The 14,619-nt window shown below is 41.3% G+C and overlaps 1 protein-coding gene across 2 annotated transcripts; it reads right to left on the bottom strand.

Annotated features, from left to right (window-relative positions):
• Positions 1-2,792: 2,792 nt before the first annotated feature.
• Positions 2,793-14,340, bottom strand: caly (calcyon neuron-specific vesicular protein). Of its 2 annotated transcripts, none has more exons than XM_033623132.2 (5): positions 14,167-14,340; positions 10,731-10,881; positions 9,925-10,044; positions 8,587-8,700; positions 2,793-6,077 (listed from the first exon to the last, which is right to left on the bottom strand). In XM_033623132.2, exons 2-5 carry the CDS (start codon positions 10,857-10,859, stop codon positions 5,832-5,834), a joined length of 609 nt encoding a protein of 202 aa, XP_033479023.2. In that variant the 5' UTR covers positions 10,860-10,881; positions 14,167-14,340; the 3' UTR covers positions 2,793-5,831. The 2 variants fall into 2 exon arrangements, with proteins under 2 accessions (XP_033479023.2, XP_033479024.2); XM_033623133.2 differs by having other exon boundaries at positions 5,685-6,074; positions 14,167-14,306.
• Between the last annotated feature and the right edge of the window lie 279 nt (positions 14,341-14,619).

The raw sequence follows: 14,619 nt of genomic DNA, 5'->3' as shown, positions 1-14,619 counted from the left end.
TTCTCCTCCCTCAATCTACCCGTCTTGTTATTGTTTGCTTGAAATGCTGACACGGCTTGAGAGGTAGCTGCATCATCACGCCTCCTGTCTGATCAGCTTCAGAGGAAAACAGACAAGCAGGAACACAATATTTAAATCACGACAGAACTTCCTCCATCCTCTCCACTGTTTGACTGACATCAGGGCTCAGAGGAACTTGATTCTGCTCGGGTGCTGACGGCTAAATGACTTTTGGCTATGCCCTCCCTCACAGTCTTCAGGGCTGGAGGTGGGGGGGGGGGACTCTGATCAGTCAGGACAAATTAAAAAGCCAACCTGCTATTTTACTGTTCAGATCTGTTGATGCTATAAAGCAAGAAAATGGGGCTTGGCGGCTTTTACGTGACTACTCGGCCGATTTTACGTGATTTTCCCCTGGTCCTGTATCTAAGCCTTTTTGGCACAACATGCTATGCCTTGACCAAGCATGGGATCTGTAAATGCCCTAATAAATATTTTTTAGCACTTTATTTAGTTCCATGCCCTGGGCCAACAGCGTCTAAAGTATGTCACCCAGTAACAGTGGGAAGAAAAAAGACCCTACAGGCTAAACAGGGCGTAATGTAGATTTAATTAACAAGCCAAGCATGGGCTCACACACACACACACACACACACACACACTCACCAACACACACCGACACACGAAGGCTTAAGCACACACCGTAACAGACACAGAAGCACAAGGATAACATGTGAACACTCAAACAAAAACTTTAGAAAACACACACACATAACTGTAGGTTAATGATTTCATAGTCACATGCGCACACACACACACACACACACACACACACACACACATGCACACACACACACGCACACACACACGTCCCTGGGTTTAGAGCGATGGTGTGAAAATATGTGAGTGTAAATGAGATGCAGACAGGCTCACAGCAGTGAACCCGAGAGAGAGAGAGAGAGAGAGAGAGAGAGAGAGAGAAACACAGACAGACAGACTAACAGAGGATGTGGCTTGGCTTTGAATTGCTAAACTAAAGTTTGAGGATGAAGGAATCATATTTTGAATTCTATGCATACTGATCATCGTTGAGCAACAGAGTATAAAAGGAGCTGTACATATTTCTTCTGCTGCTGCTTATTTAGGATTAGATCTTCTCTTTTTATTTTCAAATCAGACTCTGATATCAAACGTTTCAAGATCAAAAGTCCAACACAATTGCCAGAATGATTTTTATAGCATTGTAGGTTTCTACAAACCACAGATATGTTACATTTTCATGTTTTTATGTAGCAGATATGCTTAAATGTTTCAACGATGCCACTGCTTTCCTGCCACTATCTTGGCAGGAAAGCAGTGATGTCTCTTTAAGAAACAACCGCTTTTTGTGCTGAAATAGAGACTTGAAACACAGCGACAAGTTGATTAAAAACACCCATGCTTGGGAGCTAAAAAGCTGCAGGAAAAACAGCATTGACTCATGAAATCACAACTGGTTTCCTTGTTGGTCTGCAGCTTGCAGGTGTCTTGCCAAGGTGTCATGCCACCCGCCATCCCCTCCACCTCCTGATGACAGTCAGCGTACATGTTATGTCACTTTATAAACGTTGATATGATGAATATGAAACGGGCAAATGTACACAGCCCGTCACTGTTATATGGGTAACACTCAACAGTACGTCACTTGAAAACGATTGTGGGACAAATCAGGAACTAAGTGATAATGAATAGGGTTTGTTTTTAAGGAGCTAATTGTAAATTACCAGTAAAAACGCAGCTACTGTTTAGTTTTGCAGGACGATGCTTATATTATTTGAGGTGTCAGAAAAGGGGTATGTAGAGGTAAGATAGCTGGGAAGTGATGGAGGGTTACGGGTAACTTCTCAGTGTGGCACATCACTTTACTTGATGAGACAGAACAAGGTAATAAACTCTGGTAATTAGTGATCAATGAGTGGTTTTGTTCATTTTAATGATTGAGTTTTGTGCAGCTCAGCAGCTGATTTAAAGTTGATGAGGAAGGACTCATGAAGACAGTTTTAGTAGCTGAGTTCACCAACCCACAGACACCTCATCATTACATAATATTTCACCAAGTGTGTTGTGGTCTGTCTTCAACTAACGTATCATTATCTATAAACACCATTCATGGTTATCAGGAAATACATATGAGCAATACACCCTGATTCCTCAGTCGTTCCTCGGCAACAACTCACTATTTAGTGTTTCTTACCATTAAGTTATATCACTTGATTATTATCATTAATATATTATATTATATTATATTATATATTAATATATATAGTGTAAGCAGCAGTTTACAGTTGTAGCTGGTTGAGGAAGAGATAGCTTAAGCTATTTAATAAAATGTTAGGTAACTGAATCTGCAACAATCAATCATATTTTATATTGAGAGCTTGTGTCAACATCTGTAAAGTACAGTCACCTATGTGTTAGTGATGCAAATAAAACTCATCATCATTAAGCATCATTATAATGTAGTTAAAATGATCTGTAACTCGACCAGCTGCAAAATTAAATTGCTATGTAACAGCTTTAATGACAATAATCCCATCAATATAAAATGTATAATATTACAAACCCCTGAACAACTTTTAATTTTGATACTCAAGTACATTTTGTTGCCAATGCATGTATTTTGACTCAATTAAAAATGGTGAAAAACACCTAACAAATGGTTTCTGTTAAATCCAACCTCCAATATTTCATCAGTCACGGCAAATCATTAATTCAGGTCATTACAGGCACTGAATCTAAATCACCGGGGCTGGTTGTGAATGAGAGAACTCAACACTTCAGTCATTTATTTCTGTTCAGTCAGTGACATCAGAGCAGATGGGCCTGATGTAAATGTTTGGCACTTGAACCCCAAAAGCACAAGCTGCGCTGTGATCTCACATTCGTCCTGCTCACACGAAGAGTTTTGTTCCAAAATAAGATAGTTTGAAAAAGTGACAAGGAGAAAAGGTAGGTCGAAATAAGTGATAAGCAGATAATTAGGACAAATTACAGGATGTGTCAGATCATTTTGAATTATGTCTGATAAAGTAAAACAATATCAGCTTCCCTTAAAAATGGATGTACAGTGCATTGGAAAAGAACTCTTCATACTTAATAAAGCAAGATTTACAGACACAACTTTACCAAATACTCACGTAAATGATCTGTTAATGAAATAAATAGAAAGATGTGTAGACAATAGAAGCTTGTAGGTAGTACATTATAAGCACTTATTATGTCTACTGCATGATCAGAGCAGCTACTTCATACATTCATGTAAGATCATGATGAGTCAACCCTGTGGTTCTACTGTACATGTTCATTTACAGTGGCATTACAGAATACAACATGAACCAAAAACAAAACGTAGTAACAAAACTAATAATTTCCTAGTTTTTACAGTCATTTTCCACACATGAACGTAAAGCATTATTTCAATTTAGATTTTTTTTGTAGTAATACAATAGAAGCTCTTAACTGTTATCTATAATTACAGTAATTAGCTTACATCATCCTCTAAGATAATAAGAGTCTTCAAATGAAGAGCTGTACAGCGGCTTTAGAAAGTTGTCACACCCATGTACTTACTGCACACTTTATTGTGTTATAGGTTTACTTTAAAACAGATTAAAATGGCTTAGCAATACAGATAATAACCCTTCATGACAAAGAGGTTGTAGTTTTTAATTTTTAATACTTTAATGCTTTCCAAAGCCACTGTGTGAGTCTCTTTACAACACACTTTCCTCTGAATTAATGGCAGACACACACAGAACCGCAGTTTAGTCTCCAGATAATAAGATGCAGGATCGACTCACTTCGACAAAAAAATAAATAAAAAAAAATGGCTAATTATAGTTCCTCTACTTAGTGTTTAAACCGTGAGCACATTCACTGATGATTTCATACATTCCCCTCTGAAACTAAATGAATAGACAGCGAGATAACGAGACGGCGTGATGAGGAGAAACTCGCAGTAATCTCATTAAAAACTTGTTATTTTCACTTCTCACTCTGAGCTCTCGCCTCGCTTCTCTCACCTCAAACTTTCTCAGACAAGTACACATACGCACACACCCGAACGCAACTATGCATATGACACATATGCGCTCATATGTATGTGAGCACTTTACAGTGTACAGTATTTACATGAGTGTATACACACACACACTGAATGCAGATGGTGGAGATTGCTCATGCCTCGGTAACACTGTAAAAGTCAGGCACATTCTCCAACACTTTAATAACATTCCTGCCTCTAACCACAACAACTCACCACACACACACACACACACACACACAAAACCCTGTACTTGTATACTTGTGAGGACTTTCATTGAAATATTGCTTTCCCTAGCCCCGAATTTCAGACCAATCGGCTATCGTCTGACAATGACAAACCTCTGAGGGCGAAGGCCAATATTTCTGGCTGATGCAATGAAGCCAGTGGAGATCTTGGTGAAGATTTCTTTTTCCAGGCGCCGGTTATTTCGGCTCTCTATAAGCAGATATCTGCAATTTTAAAAAGGTAACATAAAGCCATCTCAGACATAGCTGACGGGCTCTGAGATTGAATTTCGGTCAATGCCTTTCGCCTCTTCACACCTGCTGTTCAGACATGATTGGTTAATACTACTTGGACTACAAACAGAAACCATAACATGTCTGAGGCCAAAATCTTGTCCCCTTGTCTCTAGATTCTGCAAATATTTGCAGAATCTGTTTATAGAGATTATCAACCCTCATACCCTAACCTTAAAGAGGACCTGTTATGCTCATTTTCAGGTTCATACCTGTACTTTAGGTTTATACTAGAACACGTTTACATGCTTTAATGGTCCAAAAAACGCTTATTTTCTCATACTATCTTTGCTGAAACACCCATGTTCACCCTCTGTCTAAAACACGTTTTAATGCCTGTCTCTTTATTCGCCCTTCCGAAAAACCCAGTCTGCTCTGATTGGTCAGCTTTTCCAGGTCTTTCACATTTATGCTCTCTACGTCTCTGCACCCTGATTGCAGCTGTGGAATGACTGTAAGGAAGTAAAGCGGCACTTTCTACAATGAAAAATCCCCAATACAAGTACAAACTAAGATCTTTGCAACCGGACATGTTCTAACGGAAATGTGATCAGAAATCAGGGAGAAATTTATAACATCAGCAACCAAGATAACATATCTTCCTAACATTAGCATGTAGCTACATGTAGCAGCTTGCAACAGGGATTATTCTTACCCTCCTACTCTTACTCTTAACCTAATTATTTAAAAATTTGGCCATGTTTAATATGAACATCTGACATTGTAACATTATATATATTGCAGATAGTAAGTAAAAGCATGTCCCTTTAAACTATGACAACTAAATGCTTACCCCAACCCTAACCTTAACCTAAGTCTGAATTCTCAAACAGGCCTTTGAAGGTGTGTATGAAGGTGAAGACTGACCAAAATGTCCTCATTTTCCAAGAAAGTCCTCACTCTCAAGGTCTAAAACTGAAATTGGTTCTCATAAATATTGACGTACAAGTACACACACACACACACACACACACACACACATTTCGGTATTAGCTTGTATTAACAGATTCTGTATTGAAGTTAAGTAAACGCGTGGTTTACATGGCTGACTTGTTTTCAGTAGTTATACAGACACCTTAAAGGTTTTGGAGCACCAGTATAAACAGGGGATTCAATGGACTGTACGAGGGAAGAAGAAAAAAAAAATTGAACACACACAGTCAAAAATAACCTACGCTGCCTCCCCGTCATCATTTCCTCCTCTATCACCTGCATTTCTGTCAGCCCCCTCACTCCTCTCCCTCCAGCACTCCTTTCAGCGGCTCACTGCCTTGTTTGGCCACCTCGGCCTCCTTCAGAGCGCTGATGACTGGTAACCATGGCGATGGCAGCTCAGGCCCAGTCCTCTTGACCTGGTTGAGGTGGCTGAGAGCGGCATACAGGCCGGTGTTGGGCTCGCCGCGGACGCCCGGCTCCTCCTGCTGCTGCTGCTCTGTGTAGTACATCTCCAGAGCTGCCGGGGTGCAGTGCTTCTGCTGTTACAACACAAAGACAAACATCTTTGTTTGTTTCAGTTTAGATGTAAAACTACTCTGACATGAGCAACACAAGTTCATCTCAGCAGGGCGATGTCAGGCATTTTTGGACCAAACAGTTCTCCCTGAGAGGAACTGCCCACATGGGAGCTCCCTCAAGAACTGCAAACCTACAAGGGCCTTTTTCTGTTTGCATTTGCACTGCCTGTAGGAACACTGACATGATGTAAGTCAGCCTGCAGTTGGTATGGCAACGTCACTTTCGCTTTGACGGGTCATAATTACGTTGTGTCTCCACTGTTGCATATATGCTTAGTAAAGCCTGGACTTCATTTTCTTGTTAAGAGTTTTTTGTGTTTTGTGTTGTTTAAATGCCTAATGGGTTTTTAAAAACGGGGGTTGCCAGCAGTGCATCGGCCCATGTGTTTGACCAATCATTGTACACTTACTTCACTCAAGGTTCCTCTTGTGCTGGGAGAGTACCTACTCTGAAACAGGAGCTTAAAAAGTACCTCTAAATGGCATCATATGAACGACAATTGTTCCTAGTTCTTGCGGTGCAGGCACAATCAAAAGAAGGGTTCTTAAAACTATGAAAATGTTTCTCTGTTCTGAAAATGCCTGTAGACTGTTTCTTTCTTCCTGAAATTCATTTACTGTGTGATTATAATTAAGAAACTTGTCTAGGGCATCTTTCATAACTACATTTCATGAAACTGAAAGTGTGCATTTATTTTTTGAGTCTTTGTTGAAGGAGGGGGTAATCATCAACATGTTAATGATGCACACAAATACATTTTCAGGATGTGTTGGTGGTGGTATTTTGATGTATCTCTAAATTGTGAAAACTTAACATAATCAAAAAGGCCACAGTACTTGGAAATGATCCCACAGTGTAACGTGGCTTTTTGCACTTTGGGGAAGACGTTCCTGAAACTACATTTCAGCTGGAACAAGCATTTCAGAGATCATGTTAAATCCAAGTACTTTCAGTTGGTATTAGCAGTGTTGACAATCAAGGCTGATCAAATAAATGTGTCATTACATCACAACAAAGACTATTATATCAAGGACATTACAATAAGACAACATCTGTTACTTAACCAGACAAAATGATGACATCCAAGCCTCGACAAGCATCAAGGCAGAGGAGGGAGCTAGAATCAGCTACTATCAATTATAGGATTAGATTAAATTATTTTAATTATTTATTATTATATATTATTATATAATTGCCATTGTGTGGTTTTTGCTCTCTGCAGACAGAGAAATGGGAAAATGGTACATTTACTAGTGAGGCCTGTTACAACTCTCCATCAGTGAGAAATAATTGAGAGCAAATGTCTGTGTCACAGTACAACATAGGTTTATCACTGGTACACACCACAAATGTCACTTACACACCATAGTTGCCAAGTTTAATTAGTACAAGCCTTCACTCAAGATAAAAGCATCCTTTGCAACATCTTTAAACACACTTTAACTTGTTTTAGAGGATTGTCAGTGTGTACGAGACAAAATCTGTGTGAGTTAAATCAAACAAACTGAGTGTCCATCCTGTTAATGTTATGTTTTGCAAAGAGCCCACTGAGTTGTGTTGACCTCGCGAGTGTTTCCCGTCCAAGGCTCCACTACCTGACCTTCGCTCACAGTGAGGAGTCAAACCTCTCAAAAGCACAGCAGCGACTACGCCTCCCTCCATCCTCCATCCTCACTCCTCTTTTTATGTCTCCAACAACGCATTAGCAGGAAAAAATGCTGAAAGCAACTGTAACCGGCAAAAACTTCAAAAGCCTTGCCGGAAGGTCCCCCCTTCCCCCCCTTCGCTTCCTTGCTTCCCCCCTCACTGTTAAGCCTTTAATCACAGTTTAGTCACGCTCAGCCCTAATTAAAGACCCCTCCGATTCACAGGCGGGCGTCCCAATCTCTGCCTGACCAGAAAGCTGGCTCTGTAGCTCCCTCTCCCTCCTTCTCCCTCTGTCTTTCCCACTCTCTCATTTTCTTCTGCGAGACAGCCTCTTTAACTAACAGGCGTGGCAGCGCTGGTTCGCTACACGATGCCTCCAAGGTGTCGTTGGGAGATAATGAGTTTGAATTTTTTAGCTCCAGTTTTCAGAGAATCCTCCAGAAGTGACTGATGTGAGGGTGTGCGGAGAAACAAAGCGCCAGCTGCATTGTAGACTGTGTAAGTACCCTCTGAGTGGGTGTCGCACAGACTGCTTCGTCCTGGATAATGAAATAAGAAGTCTGTGATATCCACAGATGAGACTGTGGAAAGATGATGGCCAAGATATTAAGATTTTCTTTCTTGCCCTGAATCATGTAAATCTGCATTTATACATCAGTGTGTGTATATTTGTGTTTTTGGGTGCATACTGTTTTCCTCATTCCTCAGTTTTCTGCATAGAAAACCCACAAAAACTGCCAAATGACAAATGCTAAGCAGCTTTTTAATGGCTTGGACCTCATCCGTGTGTGTGTTTGTGTGTATGTTTATGCTGCTCCTCACCTTAAGAATGAAACCCTCTGGGCAGGTGAGTTGGTCATACCACATGGCTTTGTACATGAGCAGGAGGAGCAGGCTGGTCAGGAAGGCCAAAGTTATGAGGATCAGACCTGTGATCTGAGCAACAACACGCACATGAAGACATACACACATACAGTAGCCGTTACACAAATACACCACTTCAGCAACAAGTGTTATCAATACTTGAAGAATAAGTCGGCTATACATTTTTGTTATTGCCAACAAATTCCATGAAACGACCAACACTAACAGTGAGCCCGCCTCATAATACTTTCTGGCTTCCCAACCCCATCTGTGGCACTCAGCCCCAATTTCATTAGTTCCTACTGAAGAAAGGTTAAAGAAATAAAAATTAGAAAAACAAAAACAAGTAGGGACTATAAAATTTCATCTTTAAAAAGGGCTAAATATTTCCCTGAAACAGCTGGACACTGGACGCAGATGTTTAATTTGCCCCTTTGCCCACATTGAATGGAAGTAAATGGTGAATATTCACTGGTGTTGATATCGCTCATGCGTGACCATACCCTAACCATGGATATTAAGAGACCTTGATACAGCATTGGCGACTGGACCCCATTCATTCATCCTATGAATGTTGCTCAGTGGTATATGAAGCCAAAAAAGCTCTTTTTCCACAGTATGAAATTACCCAGATGATCGGCGCTGCTCCCACATCATTGGGCCCAAACAGCAGGTGCAGCAGAGACCTAAAGCTGCTGAGCACGGCCGAGCAGGGCCAAGCAGCTAACCTCCAGTTTAGCGTGCCACTAACTTGAATGGGAATAAAATGATTTAATCTTTCGGCTCTTGTAGATGTCGGACTGAGTGAATCAAATCCTGATGGTGAAACTTTTTCGGGGGATGTGACGCTTAAAAAAATGTATCCACTGAGTCACAAACATTTCTTTCCCCAGTGTAAGTCTATGGAAAAAGTCTTTTTGGGCCCAATGGCAACATATGATGGACCCCGGAAATTGCAGTACCGCTGTTCAGCTACTACAAAGCCTGAAGCACTTCCTTGGGGTCTAACCCTAACACTGACACTCTGGCAGCTGGCCAGCTGTTATCAATCGAACAGTGACACGCTCTTCCAGCCAGCTGAGATGAAAAGGAGCATTTCTGAAGATGTTTTTGTTTCCTTTCCATAATAGAAAACTGTTATTAATACACTAAAAGCATGTTGATTGTTAATTTTGACTGCAAAAAGGCACGACTAAATGTGATTTTGATAGTTTTAAGACAACAACAGAGTTCTATGGAACAGAGGAGATAAACTATATCAGAAGTCAATTCTCAGACATCAGGTTGTGGTTGTACCTTGGCTTTCTCCGAAACATCACTGTAGAAGTTGATATTCAGCTTCTTGATATTGGGCACGTACAGCTTATTCTTCTTCTTCTGCTGCAGCTGATACTGTGTTGACGTCTTCACAACGACCTACAGCAGAAACAATGCACTGTAATTGTGGCTCTTCTAGGAAAAAAAAAACAAAACAAAATAACTACTAATTAGCTGTTATTTGTTTTCCATTATGGTTGATGGATGATGTTGTCCCCAGTGCTCAGCGCAGGCTCAGTGATACTGTTTTCACTGAAAATGCTGTTTTGCATGTCTAAAAATACACAAGCATCATTTGCAAAAGCAGCCAGTTTTAATCGATGCCTTAAAAACACATTTGGGAGCTACAAAGTGTTTTTATGTTAATTTTTCAGCAACATCTAATCAGCCTGTGGAACATCCTGTGCTGCTGAGTGCATCCTCCAACCGAAATATGATTGTGAGGGCTTTCTCCTTGCATTATGCATTCAAAGAGGTGCTTGCAATGCACAGGCTAATGCCAAGGTCCTAACCTGGGACGGTAGGTAAGGGAAGGTAAATACAGCCGTCTCAGAGTTGGGGCTTGTGCTTGAAGGTAAGCACGCCCACATGAATTTTAATGGTGTTTATCCAGATGGGTTCTGCAGTGAGTCGTAATCTGTTGGCTATTTCTGCAGTGCTATGTAAGGCATATGGTTTGTTGTGGTCGACGTGCAACTTAGAAACAGAGCATTTTAGAGAAAAACAAACAAGTAGGCAGGCATATAAACAGACTCACAAACACTGGCCTAATAGGCCGCACTTACCTTGTCTGCGAATGGCTGCTGGAGTTGGTTGACCTCCAGGGGTGTGATGAGGGGGATGTTATCAAAGCCGTCGTCCGCAGACAGCTGCTTCTCCAGCTTATCAGACAGATTGCTGCCTAGCTTCACCATGGCTGAAAATGCCTGGACAGATCTGGAGAGCAGGGACAAACAGCTGAGGTCAGACTGACTCAGACTGTGTGCTTTGTAACCAAATGTGACAGTGCTGCTTGTAACTCAAATCCAGGATCCTGCCAGGACATGAAGCAAGGTGGAGAAGATGACAGTGTGATGAGGAAAAACAGGACAAGAATAATACTGACCACATTAAAAAAGTATTTCTGATACTGCAAGAAATTAGTTTGAGATGCAGTGTCGGTCTGTTGGTCCACTACTTTGATCTCAGCTTAAATACCTCACCAACTATTGGATGGATTGCCATGAAATCTGGTGTAGAGATTCATGCTTCCCTCAGGACAAATTGTAACAACCTTGGTGATCATCAGGTCAAAAATTGTATTTTTTCAAAAACTTGATTTATGATTAAGTACCTGCAAAATGCATGGCATTCCTGTCAGCCTCAGCTGTACTTTGTGTTTGGTGTTAATGAGCAAATATTAGCTAATGTACACACTAAACTGACATGGTGAACATGGTACACATTATACTTGATGTTAGCATTGAGCTTAAAGCACTGCTGTGCTAAAGTACAGCCTTGCAGGGCTGCTAGCATGGCTGTAGACTCTTTATCTTGTTAGCTTTTTAAATCAAATAACACACTATAGATACATAACAAACAGCAATTTGTTGGTTTACAGTAAGTGATGTGCTGGATTATTTCCTGGCTGGGTGCACTGACTTCCTGGAGTCTTTGCTGGTTGCCTGGTAACTGTTTGGAGCCAAGCCATCTGCTGCGTTCAAATGGGGTCGTGTTTATCATCTTCATGTGAAGAGTCCATGTGAACGCCCACCTATCGTGGTATTTATGTCATTGTAAGTGGATTTTTCTTTTAGAGCTCCGAGTTCATGTACACTTCCTAAGGTGTTAACACAAGCTCCTGAGTAAAACTCATAACCCTCTGTAAAACAACGTGGTTTTTACTTAATGCTTGATTTATGCTTGATGCATCCACGAGGGCCATGAGTGTCCGCATGGCTGAAGTGATGCTACACCATCACATACGCCCTTTCATGGGGGTCCTGTGCGGTGGGTTTACGCCTGTCTGTGCAGATCCGACACTTTCTAATAATGTGAATGCAAAATGGGTGAAGAAAATGGAGAACAACACTCTAGATGTGTGTTTCAGTACAGTGTCCCCTACTGTTTGGGAGAATATCGGCTTGCTGCGAAGAGAAACTCACACAGAGAATAAAAGATTCAAACGTTTCCTTGTCACGATTCTGCGTCGGCTCATGTCCGGGAAATATAACTAAGGCTTTAGTTTTTGTATTAGAGGTGCTAATTGGTTGATTGTGTTACATTTGGACAGAGCCAGGCTCGCTGTTTCCCCATGTTTCCTGTCTTTAGGCAGTAGCTCCATACACATATGAGATATCTATCTTCTCTTAGCAAGAAGGCAAATAAGCATATTTCCCAAAATGTCAGAGTATTCCATTAATAGTTGATTATTCTGTGAGGTTATGGTAAGTGCAATCATAATTATGTTTTCGAAGTGGGGGCATATTTTATTGACTTCAGACTTCTGTGTTAGCTATCCTCATAGGGGAGCCTGCTTTCCTCCTGTTTATCCCATCCAACAGTCTAAAGTAAACGTCTCATAAACACTGTGTATGACTAATCTCATATATCTCAGCCCCATCTCTCTAAACACTTATCCTTAATGTTAAGAATCAACGTGTAAATCTAACATGCCACCACTACAGCACTGAACGCCTCTCCGCTCTGATAATAATTCTATTTTCTCTCCTCGATCAAATGATCATCTAAATGTGGAGGGAAGAGGTGAGGATCCACTTATCTCATTCACACAGTGCAACACAACACCTTCCCTCAGCCAAGGACCCCACAAGCCCCACTGACGCCAGTGACTCACAATGATGATACACTCACCAGGAGGCAAAGAGCTACAGTTTTTATGCTGCGGGAGACGTCCCTGATGCACAGGAAATGTGCTTTTGATAAAGGAGATATAGGATCATTAGCTAAGGCCGCCGGACAAACCCAACGTCTGCTATCTGCTGAAAAGGAAGTATATATTGTCAATAAGTGGAAACCTTAAATCAAATTTAATTCTGGATATTTTGGACTTTTATTACAGCGGAACAGAGAACACTGGTGCAAAATTATCACCTCTAAACTGTGTAAAAGATGAAGACGAAGCAGCTTTTGTCAAGTGAGAAAAAAAAGGATCTTAAGTGAGTATATTTCTCAAGTAGCCTCCAGGAGTACTTGGTGTTCTTGGTGAGTGGGTGGCTAAAGTGGTCATCTGTGCTGACCACCATTTTTCCTCCCCACACTTGGAGGGAAGTGTGGGTATGATGAATCATCCTGAATCTGTGATTAACAAATGAGCCGGGTGTTGCTGTCAAACACTCAGTGTTCCCACACGCTGACAGGAAACCAGTCCAGCAGATGAGAGCTGCAAATGACATCTTTTTTAAATGCACATTTCCTCCACTGTAACAGAATGCTGCTGTCAGAATGTTGGCATGATTGTACAGTTTAATTCATCGCCTCAGCCTGACATATATTTATCAGCTAACAGGACAGGGGAGGACACAGCTTTTTAAAGGTGAAGATGTGCTGTGTTATGAATAGGTAAGAGTGGGCTGTTTATGCCTGAGCCTCTCAAGTTCTTCAGGGTTCACTGGTCATGCATATCTGAACTTGCTGCATTGAAGACTGCTGCCACAAGACATACATGCTGTCTAACCAGGAGTCAGAGATGGAGCAGAGGCACAGGAAACAGACAGAAGGCTGATAAAACCAATTTTCTATCTAATTATACATCTGAATGAAATATTATTCCATCAGATGGAGCCCGTTTTAAAACACTTTTATGATGTTAAATGTCACACTGTTCATCTTCTGCATGATGAGGCTTGAGTTTAATGAGTTAATGAATGTAGCCTGGAGCCATGAGGACAATCATTAGATGCGTATTTAATTGTAATTTATGTAACGTGAAGGCAGCGCAAATTACAACGCATTTCAGCCTGTAATGAAGACATACAGCTCCACACAACACCCGAATAAAGACGCGATGTCTGTCCATTCATTCACTACAGCAGAGGAAAAATCATGAATCACCTGCATTAACATCACTTAATCGCGTCATGTGAAGAAACACCTCTCCTATAGGGAGACATACCGCAGCGGCACAGGCTCTCCTCACCCGCAAACACGTGCGTCTAACACACAAATAAGCGGCTTCGACCTCACAAATATATGAATGCAAAGAAGAGAATATAAACTCACTGTGTTTTTCTGTGCTCTCCTGTCGCCTGTGGATGGGATCGGACCCCACTGATGCTGACGGGGACTCGGTGTGAACGCCGGTTGCCGTGGTGATGTGTGATTCACGGCAGGACTGCGCATGTAATTCAGCCCCGGAGCTGCTCGGTCCTCCGGAGGAAACTGGCAGCTCAGTGTGAATGCGCATCTTAACGCGGCTCACAGGGATTGTGGCTGATCAGGAAATTGCGTTTTGTCTGTGGGAAATAATCATATCTCGATTTATCTGAGTATTTGTCATCAGTGCGGTAACACAGGCCCTGAGGTCGAGTTTGTCTCTGAGTGGGAACAAAGAGTTTGAATTAGAAACCACACAGTTAGAGCTGCAAAGAATTTAAGCGCGCTTTTAATTTGTACTCTGATAAGATAAATAAAATACAAGCTAAAGAGACATAAAGTAGTCACAGTAGTGGGCTA

This window comes from Epinephelus lanceolatus, chromosome 3 (assembly GCF_041903045.1).
Source record: "Epinephelus lanceolatus isolate andai-2023 chromosome 3, ASM4190304v1, whole genome shotgun sequence".
Classification (NCBI taxonomy): Eukaryota; Metazoa; Chordata; class Actinopteri; order Perciformes; family Serranidae; genus Epinephelus; species Epinephelus lanceolatus.
Note: the sequence above shows the minus strand (reverse complement) of the source record. Positions and strands in the feature narration are given on the sequence as shown.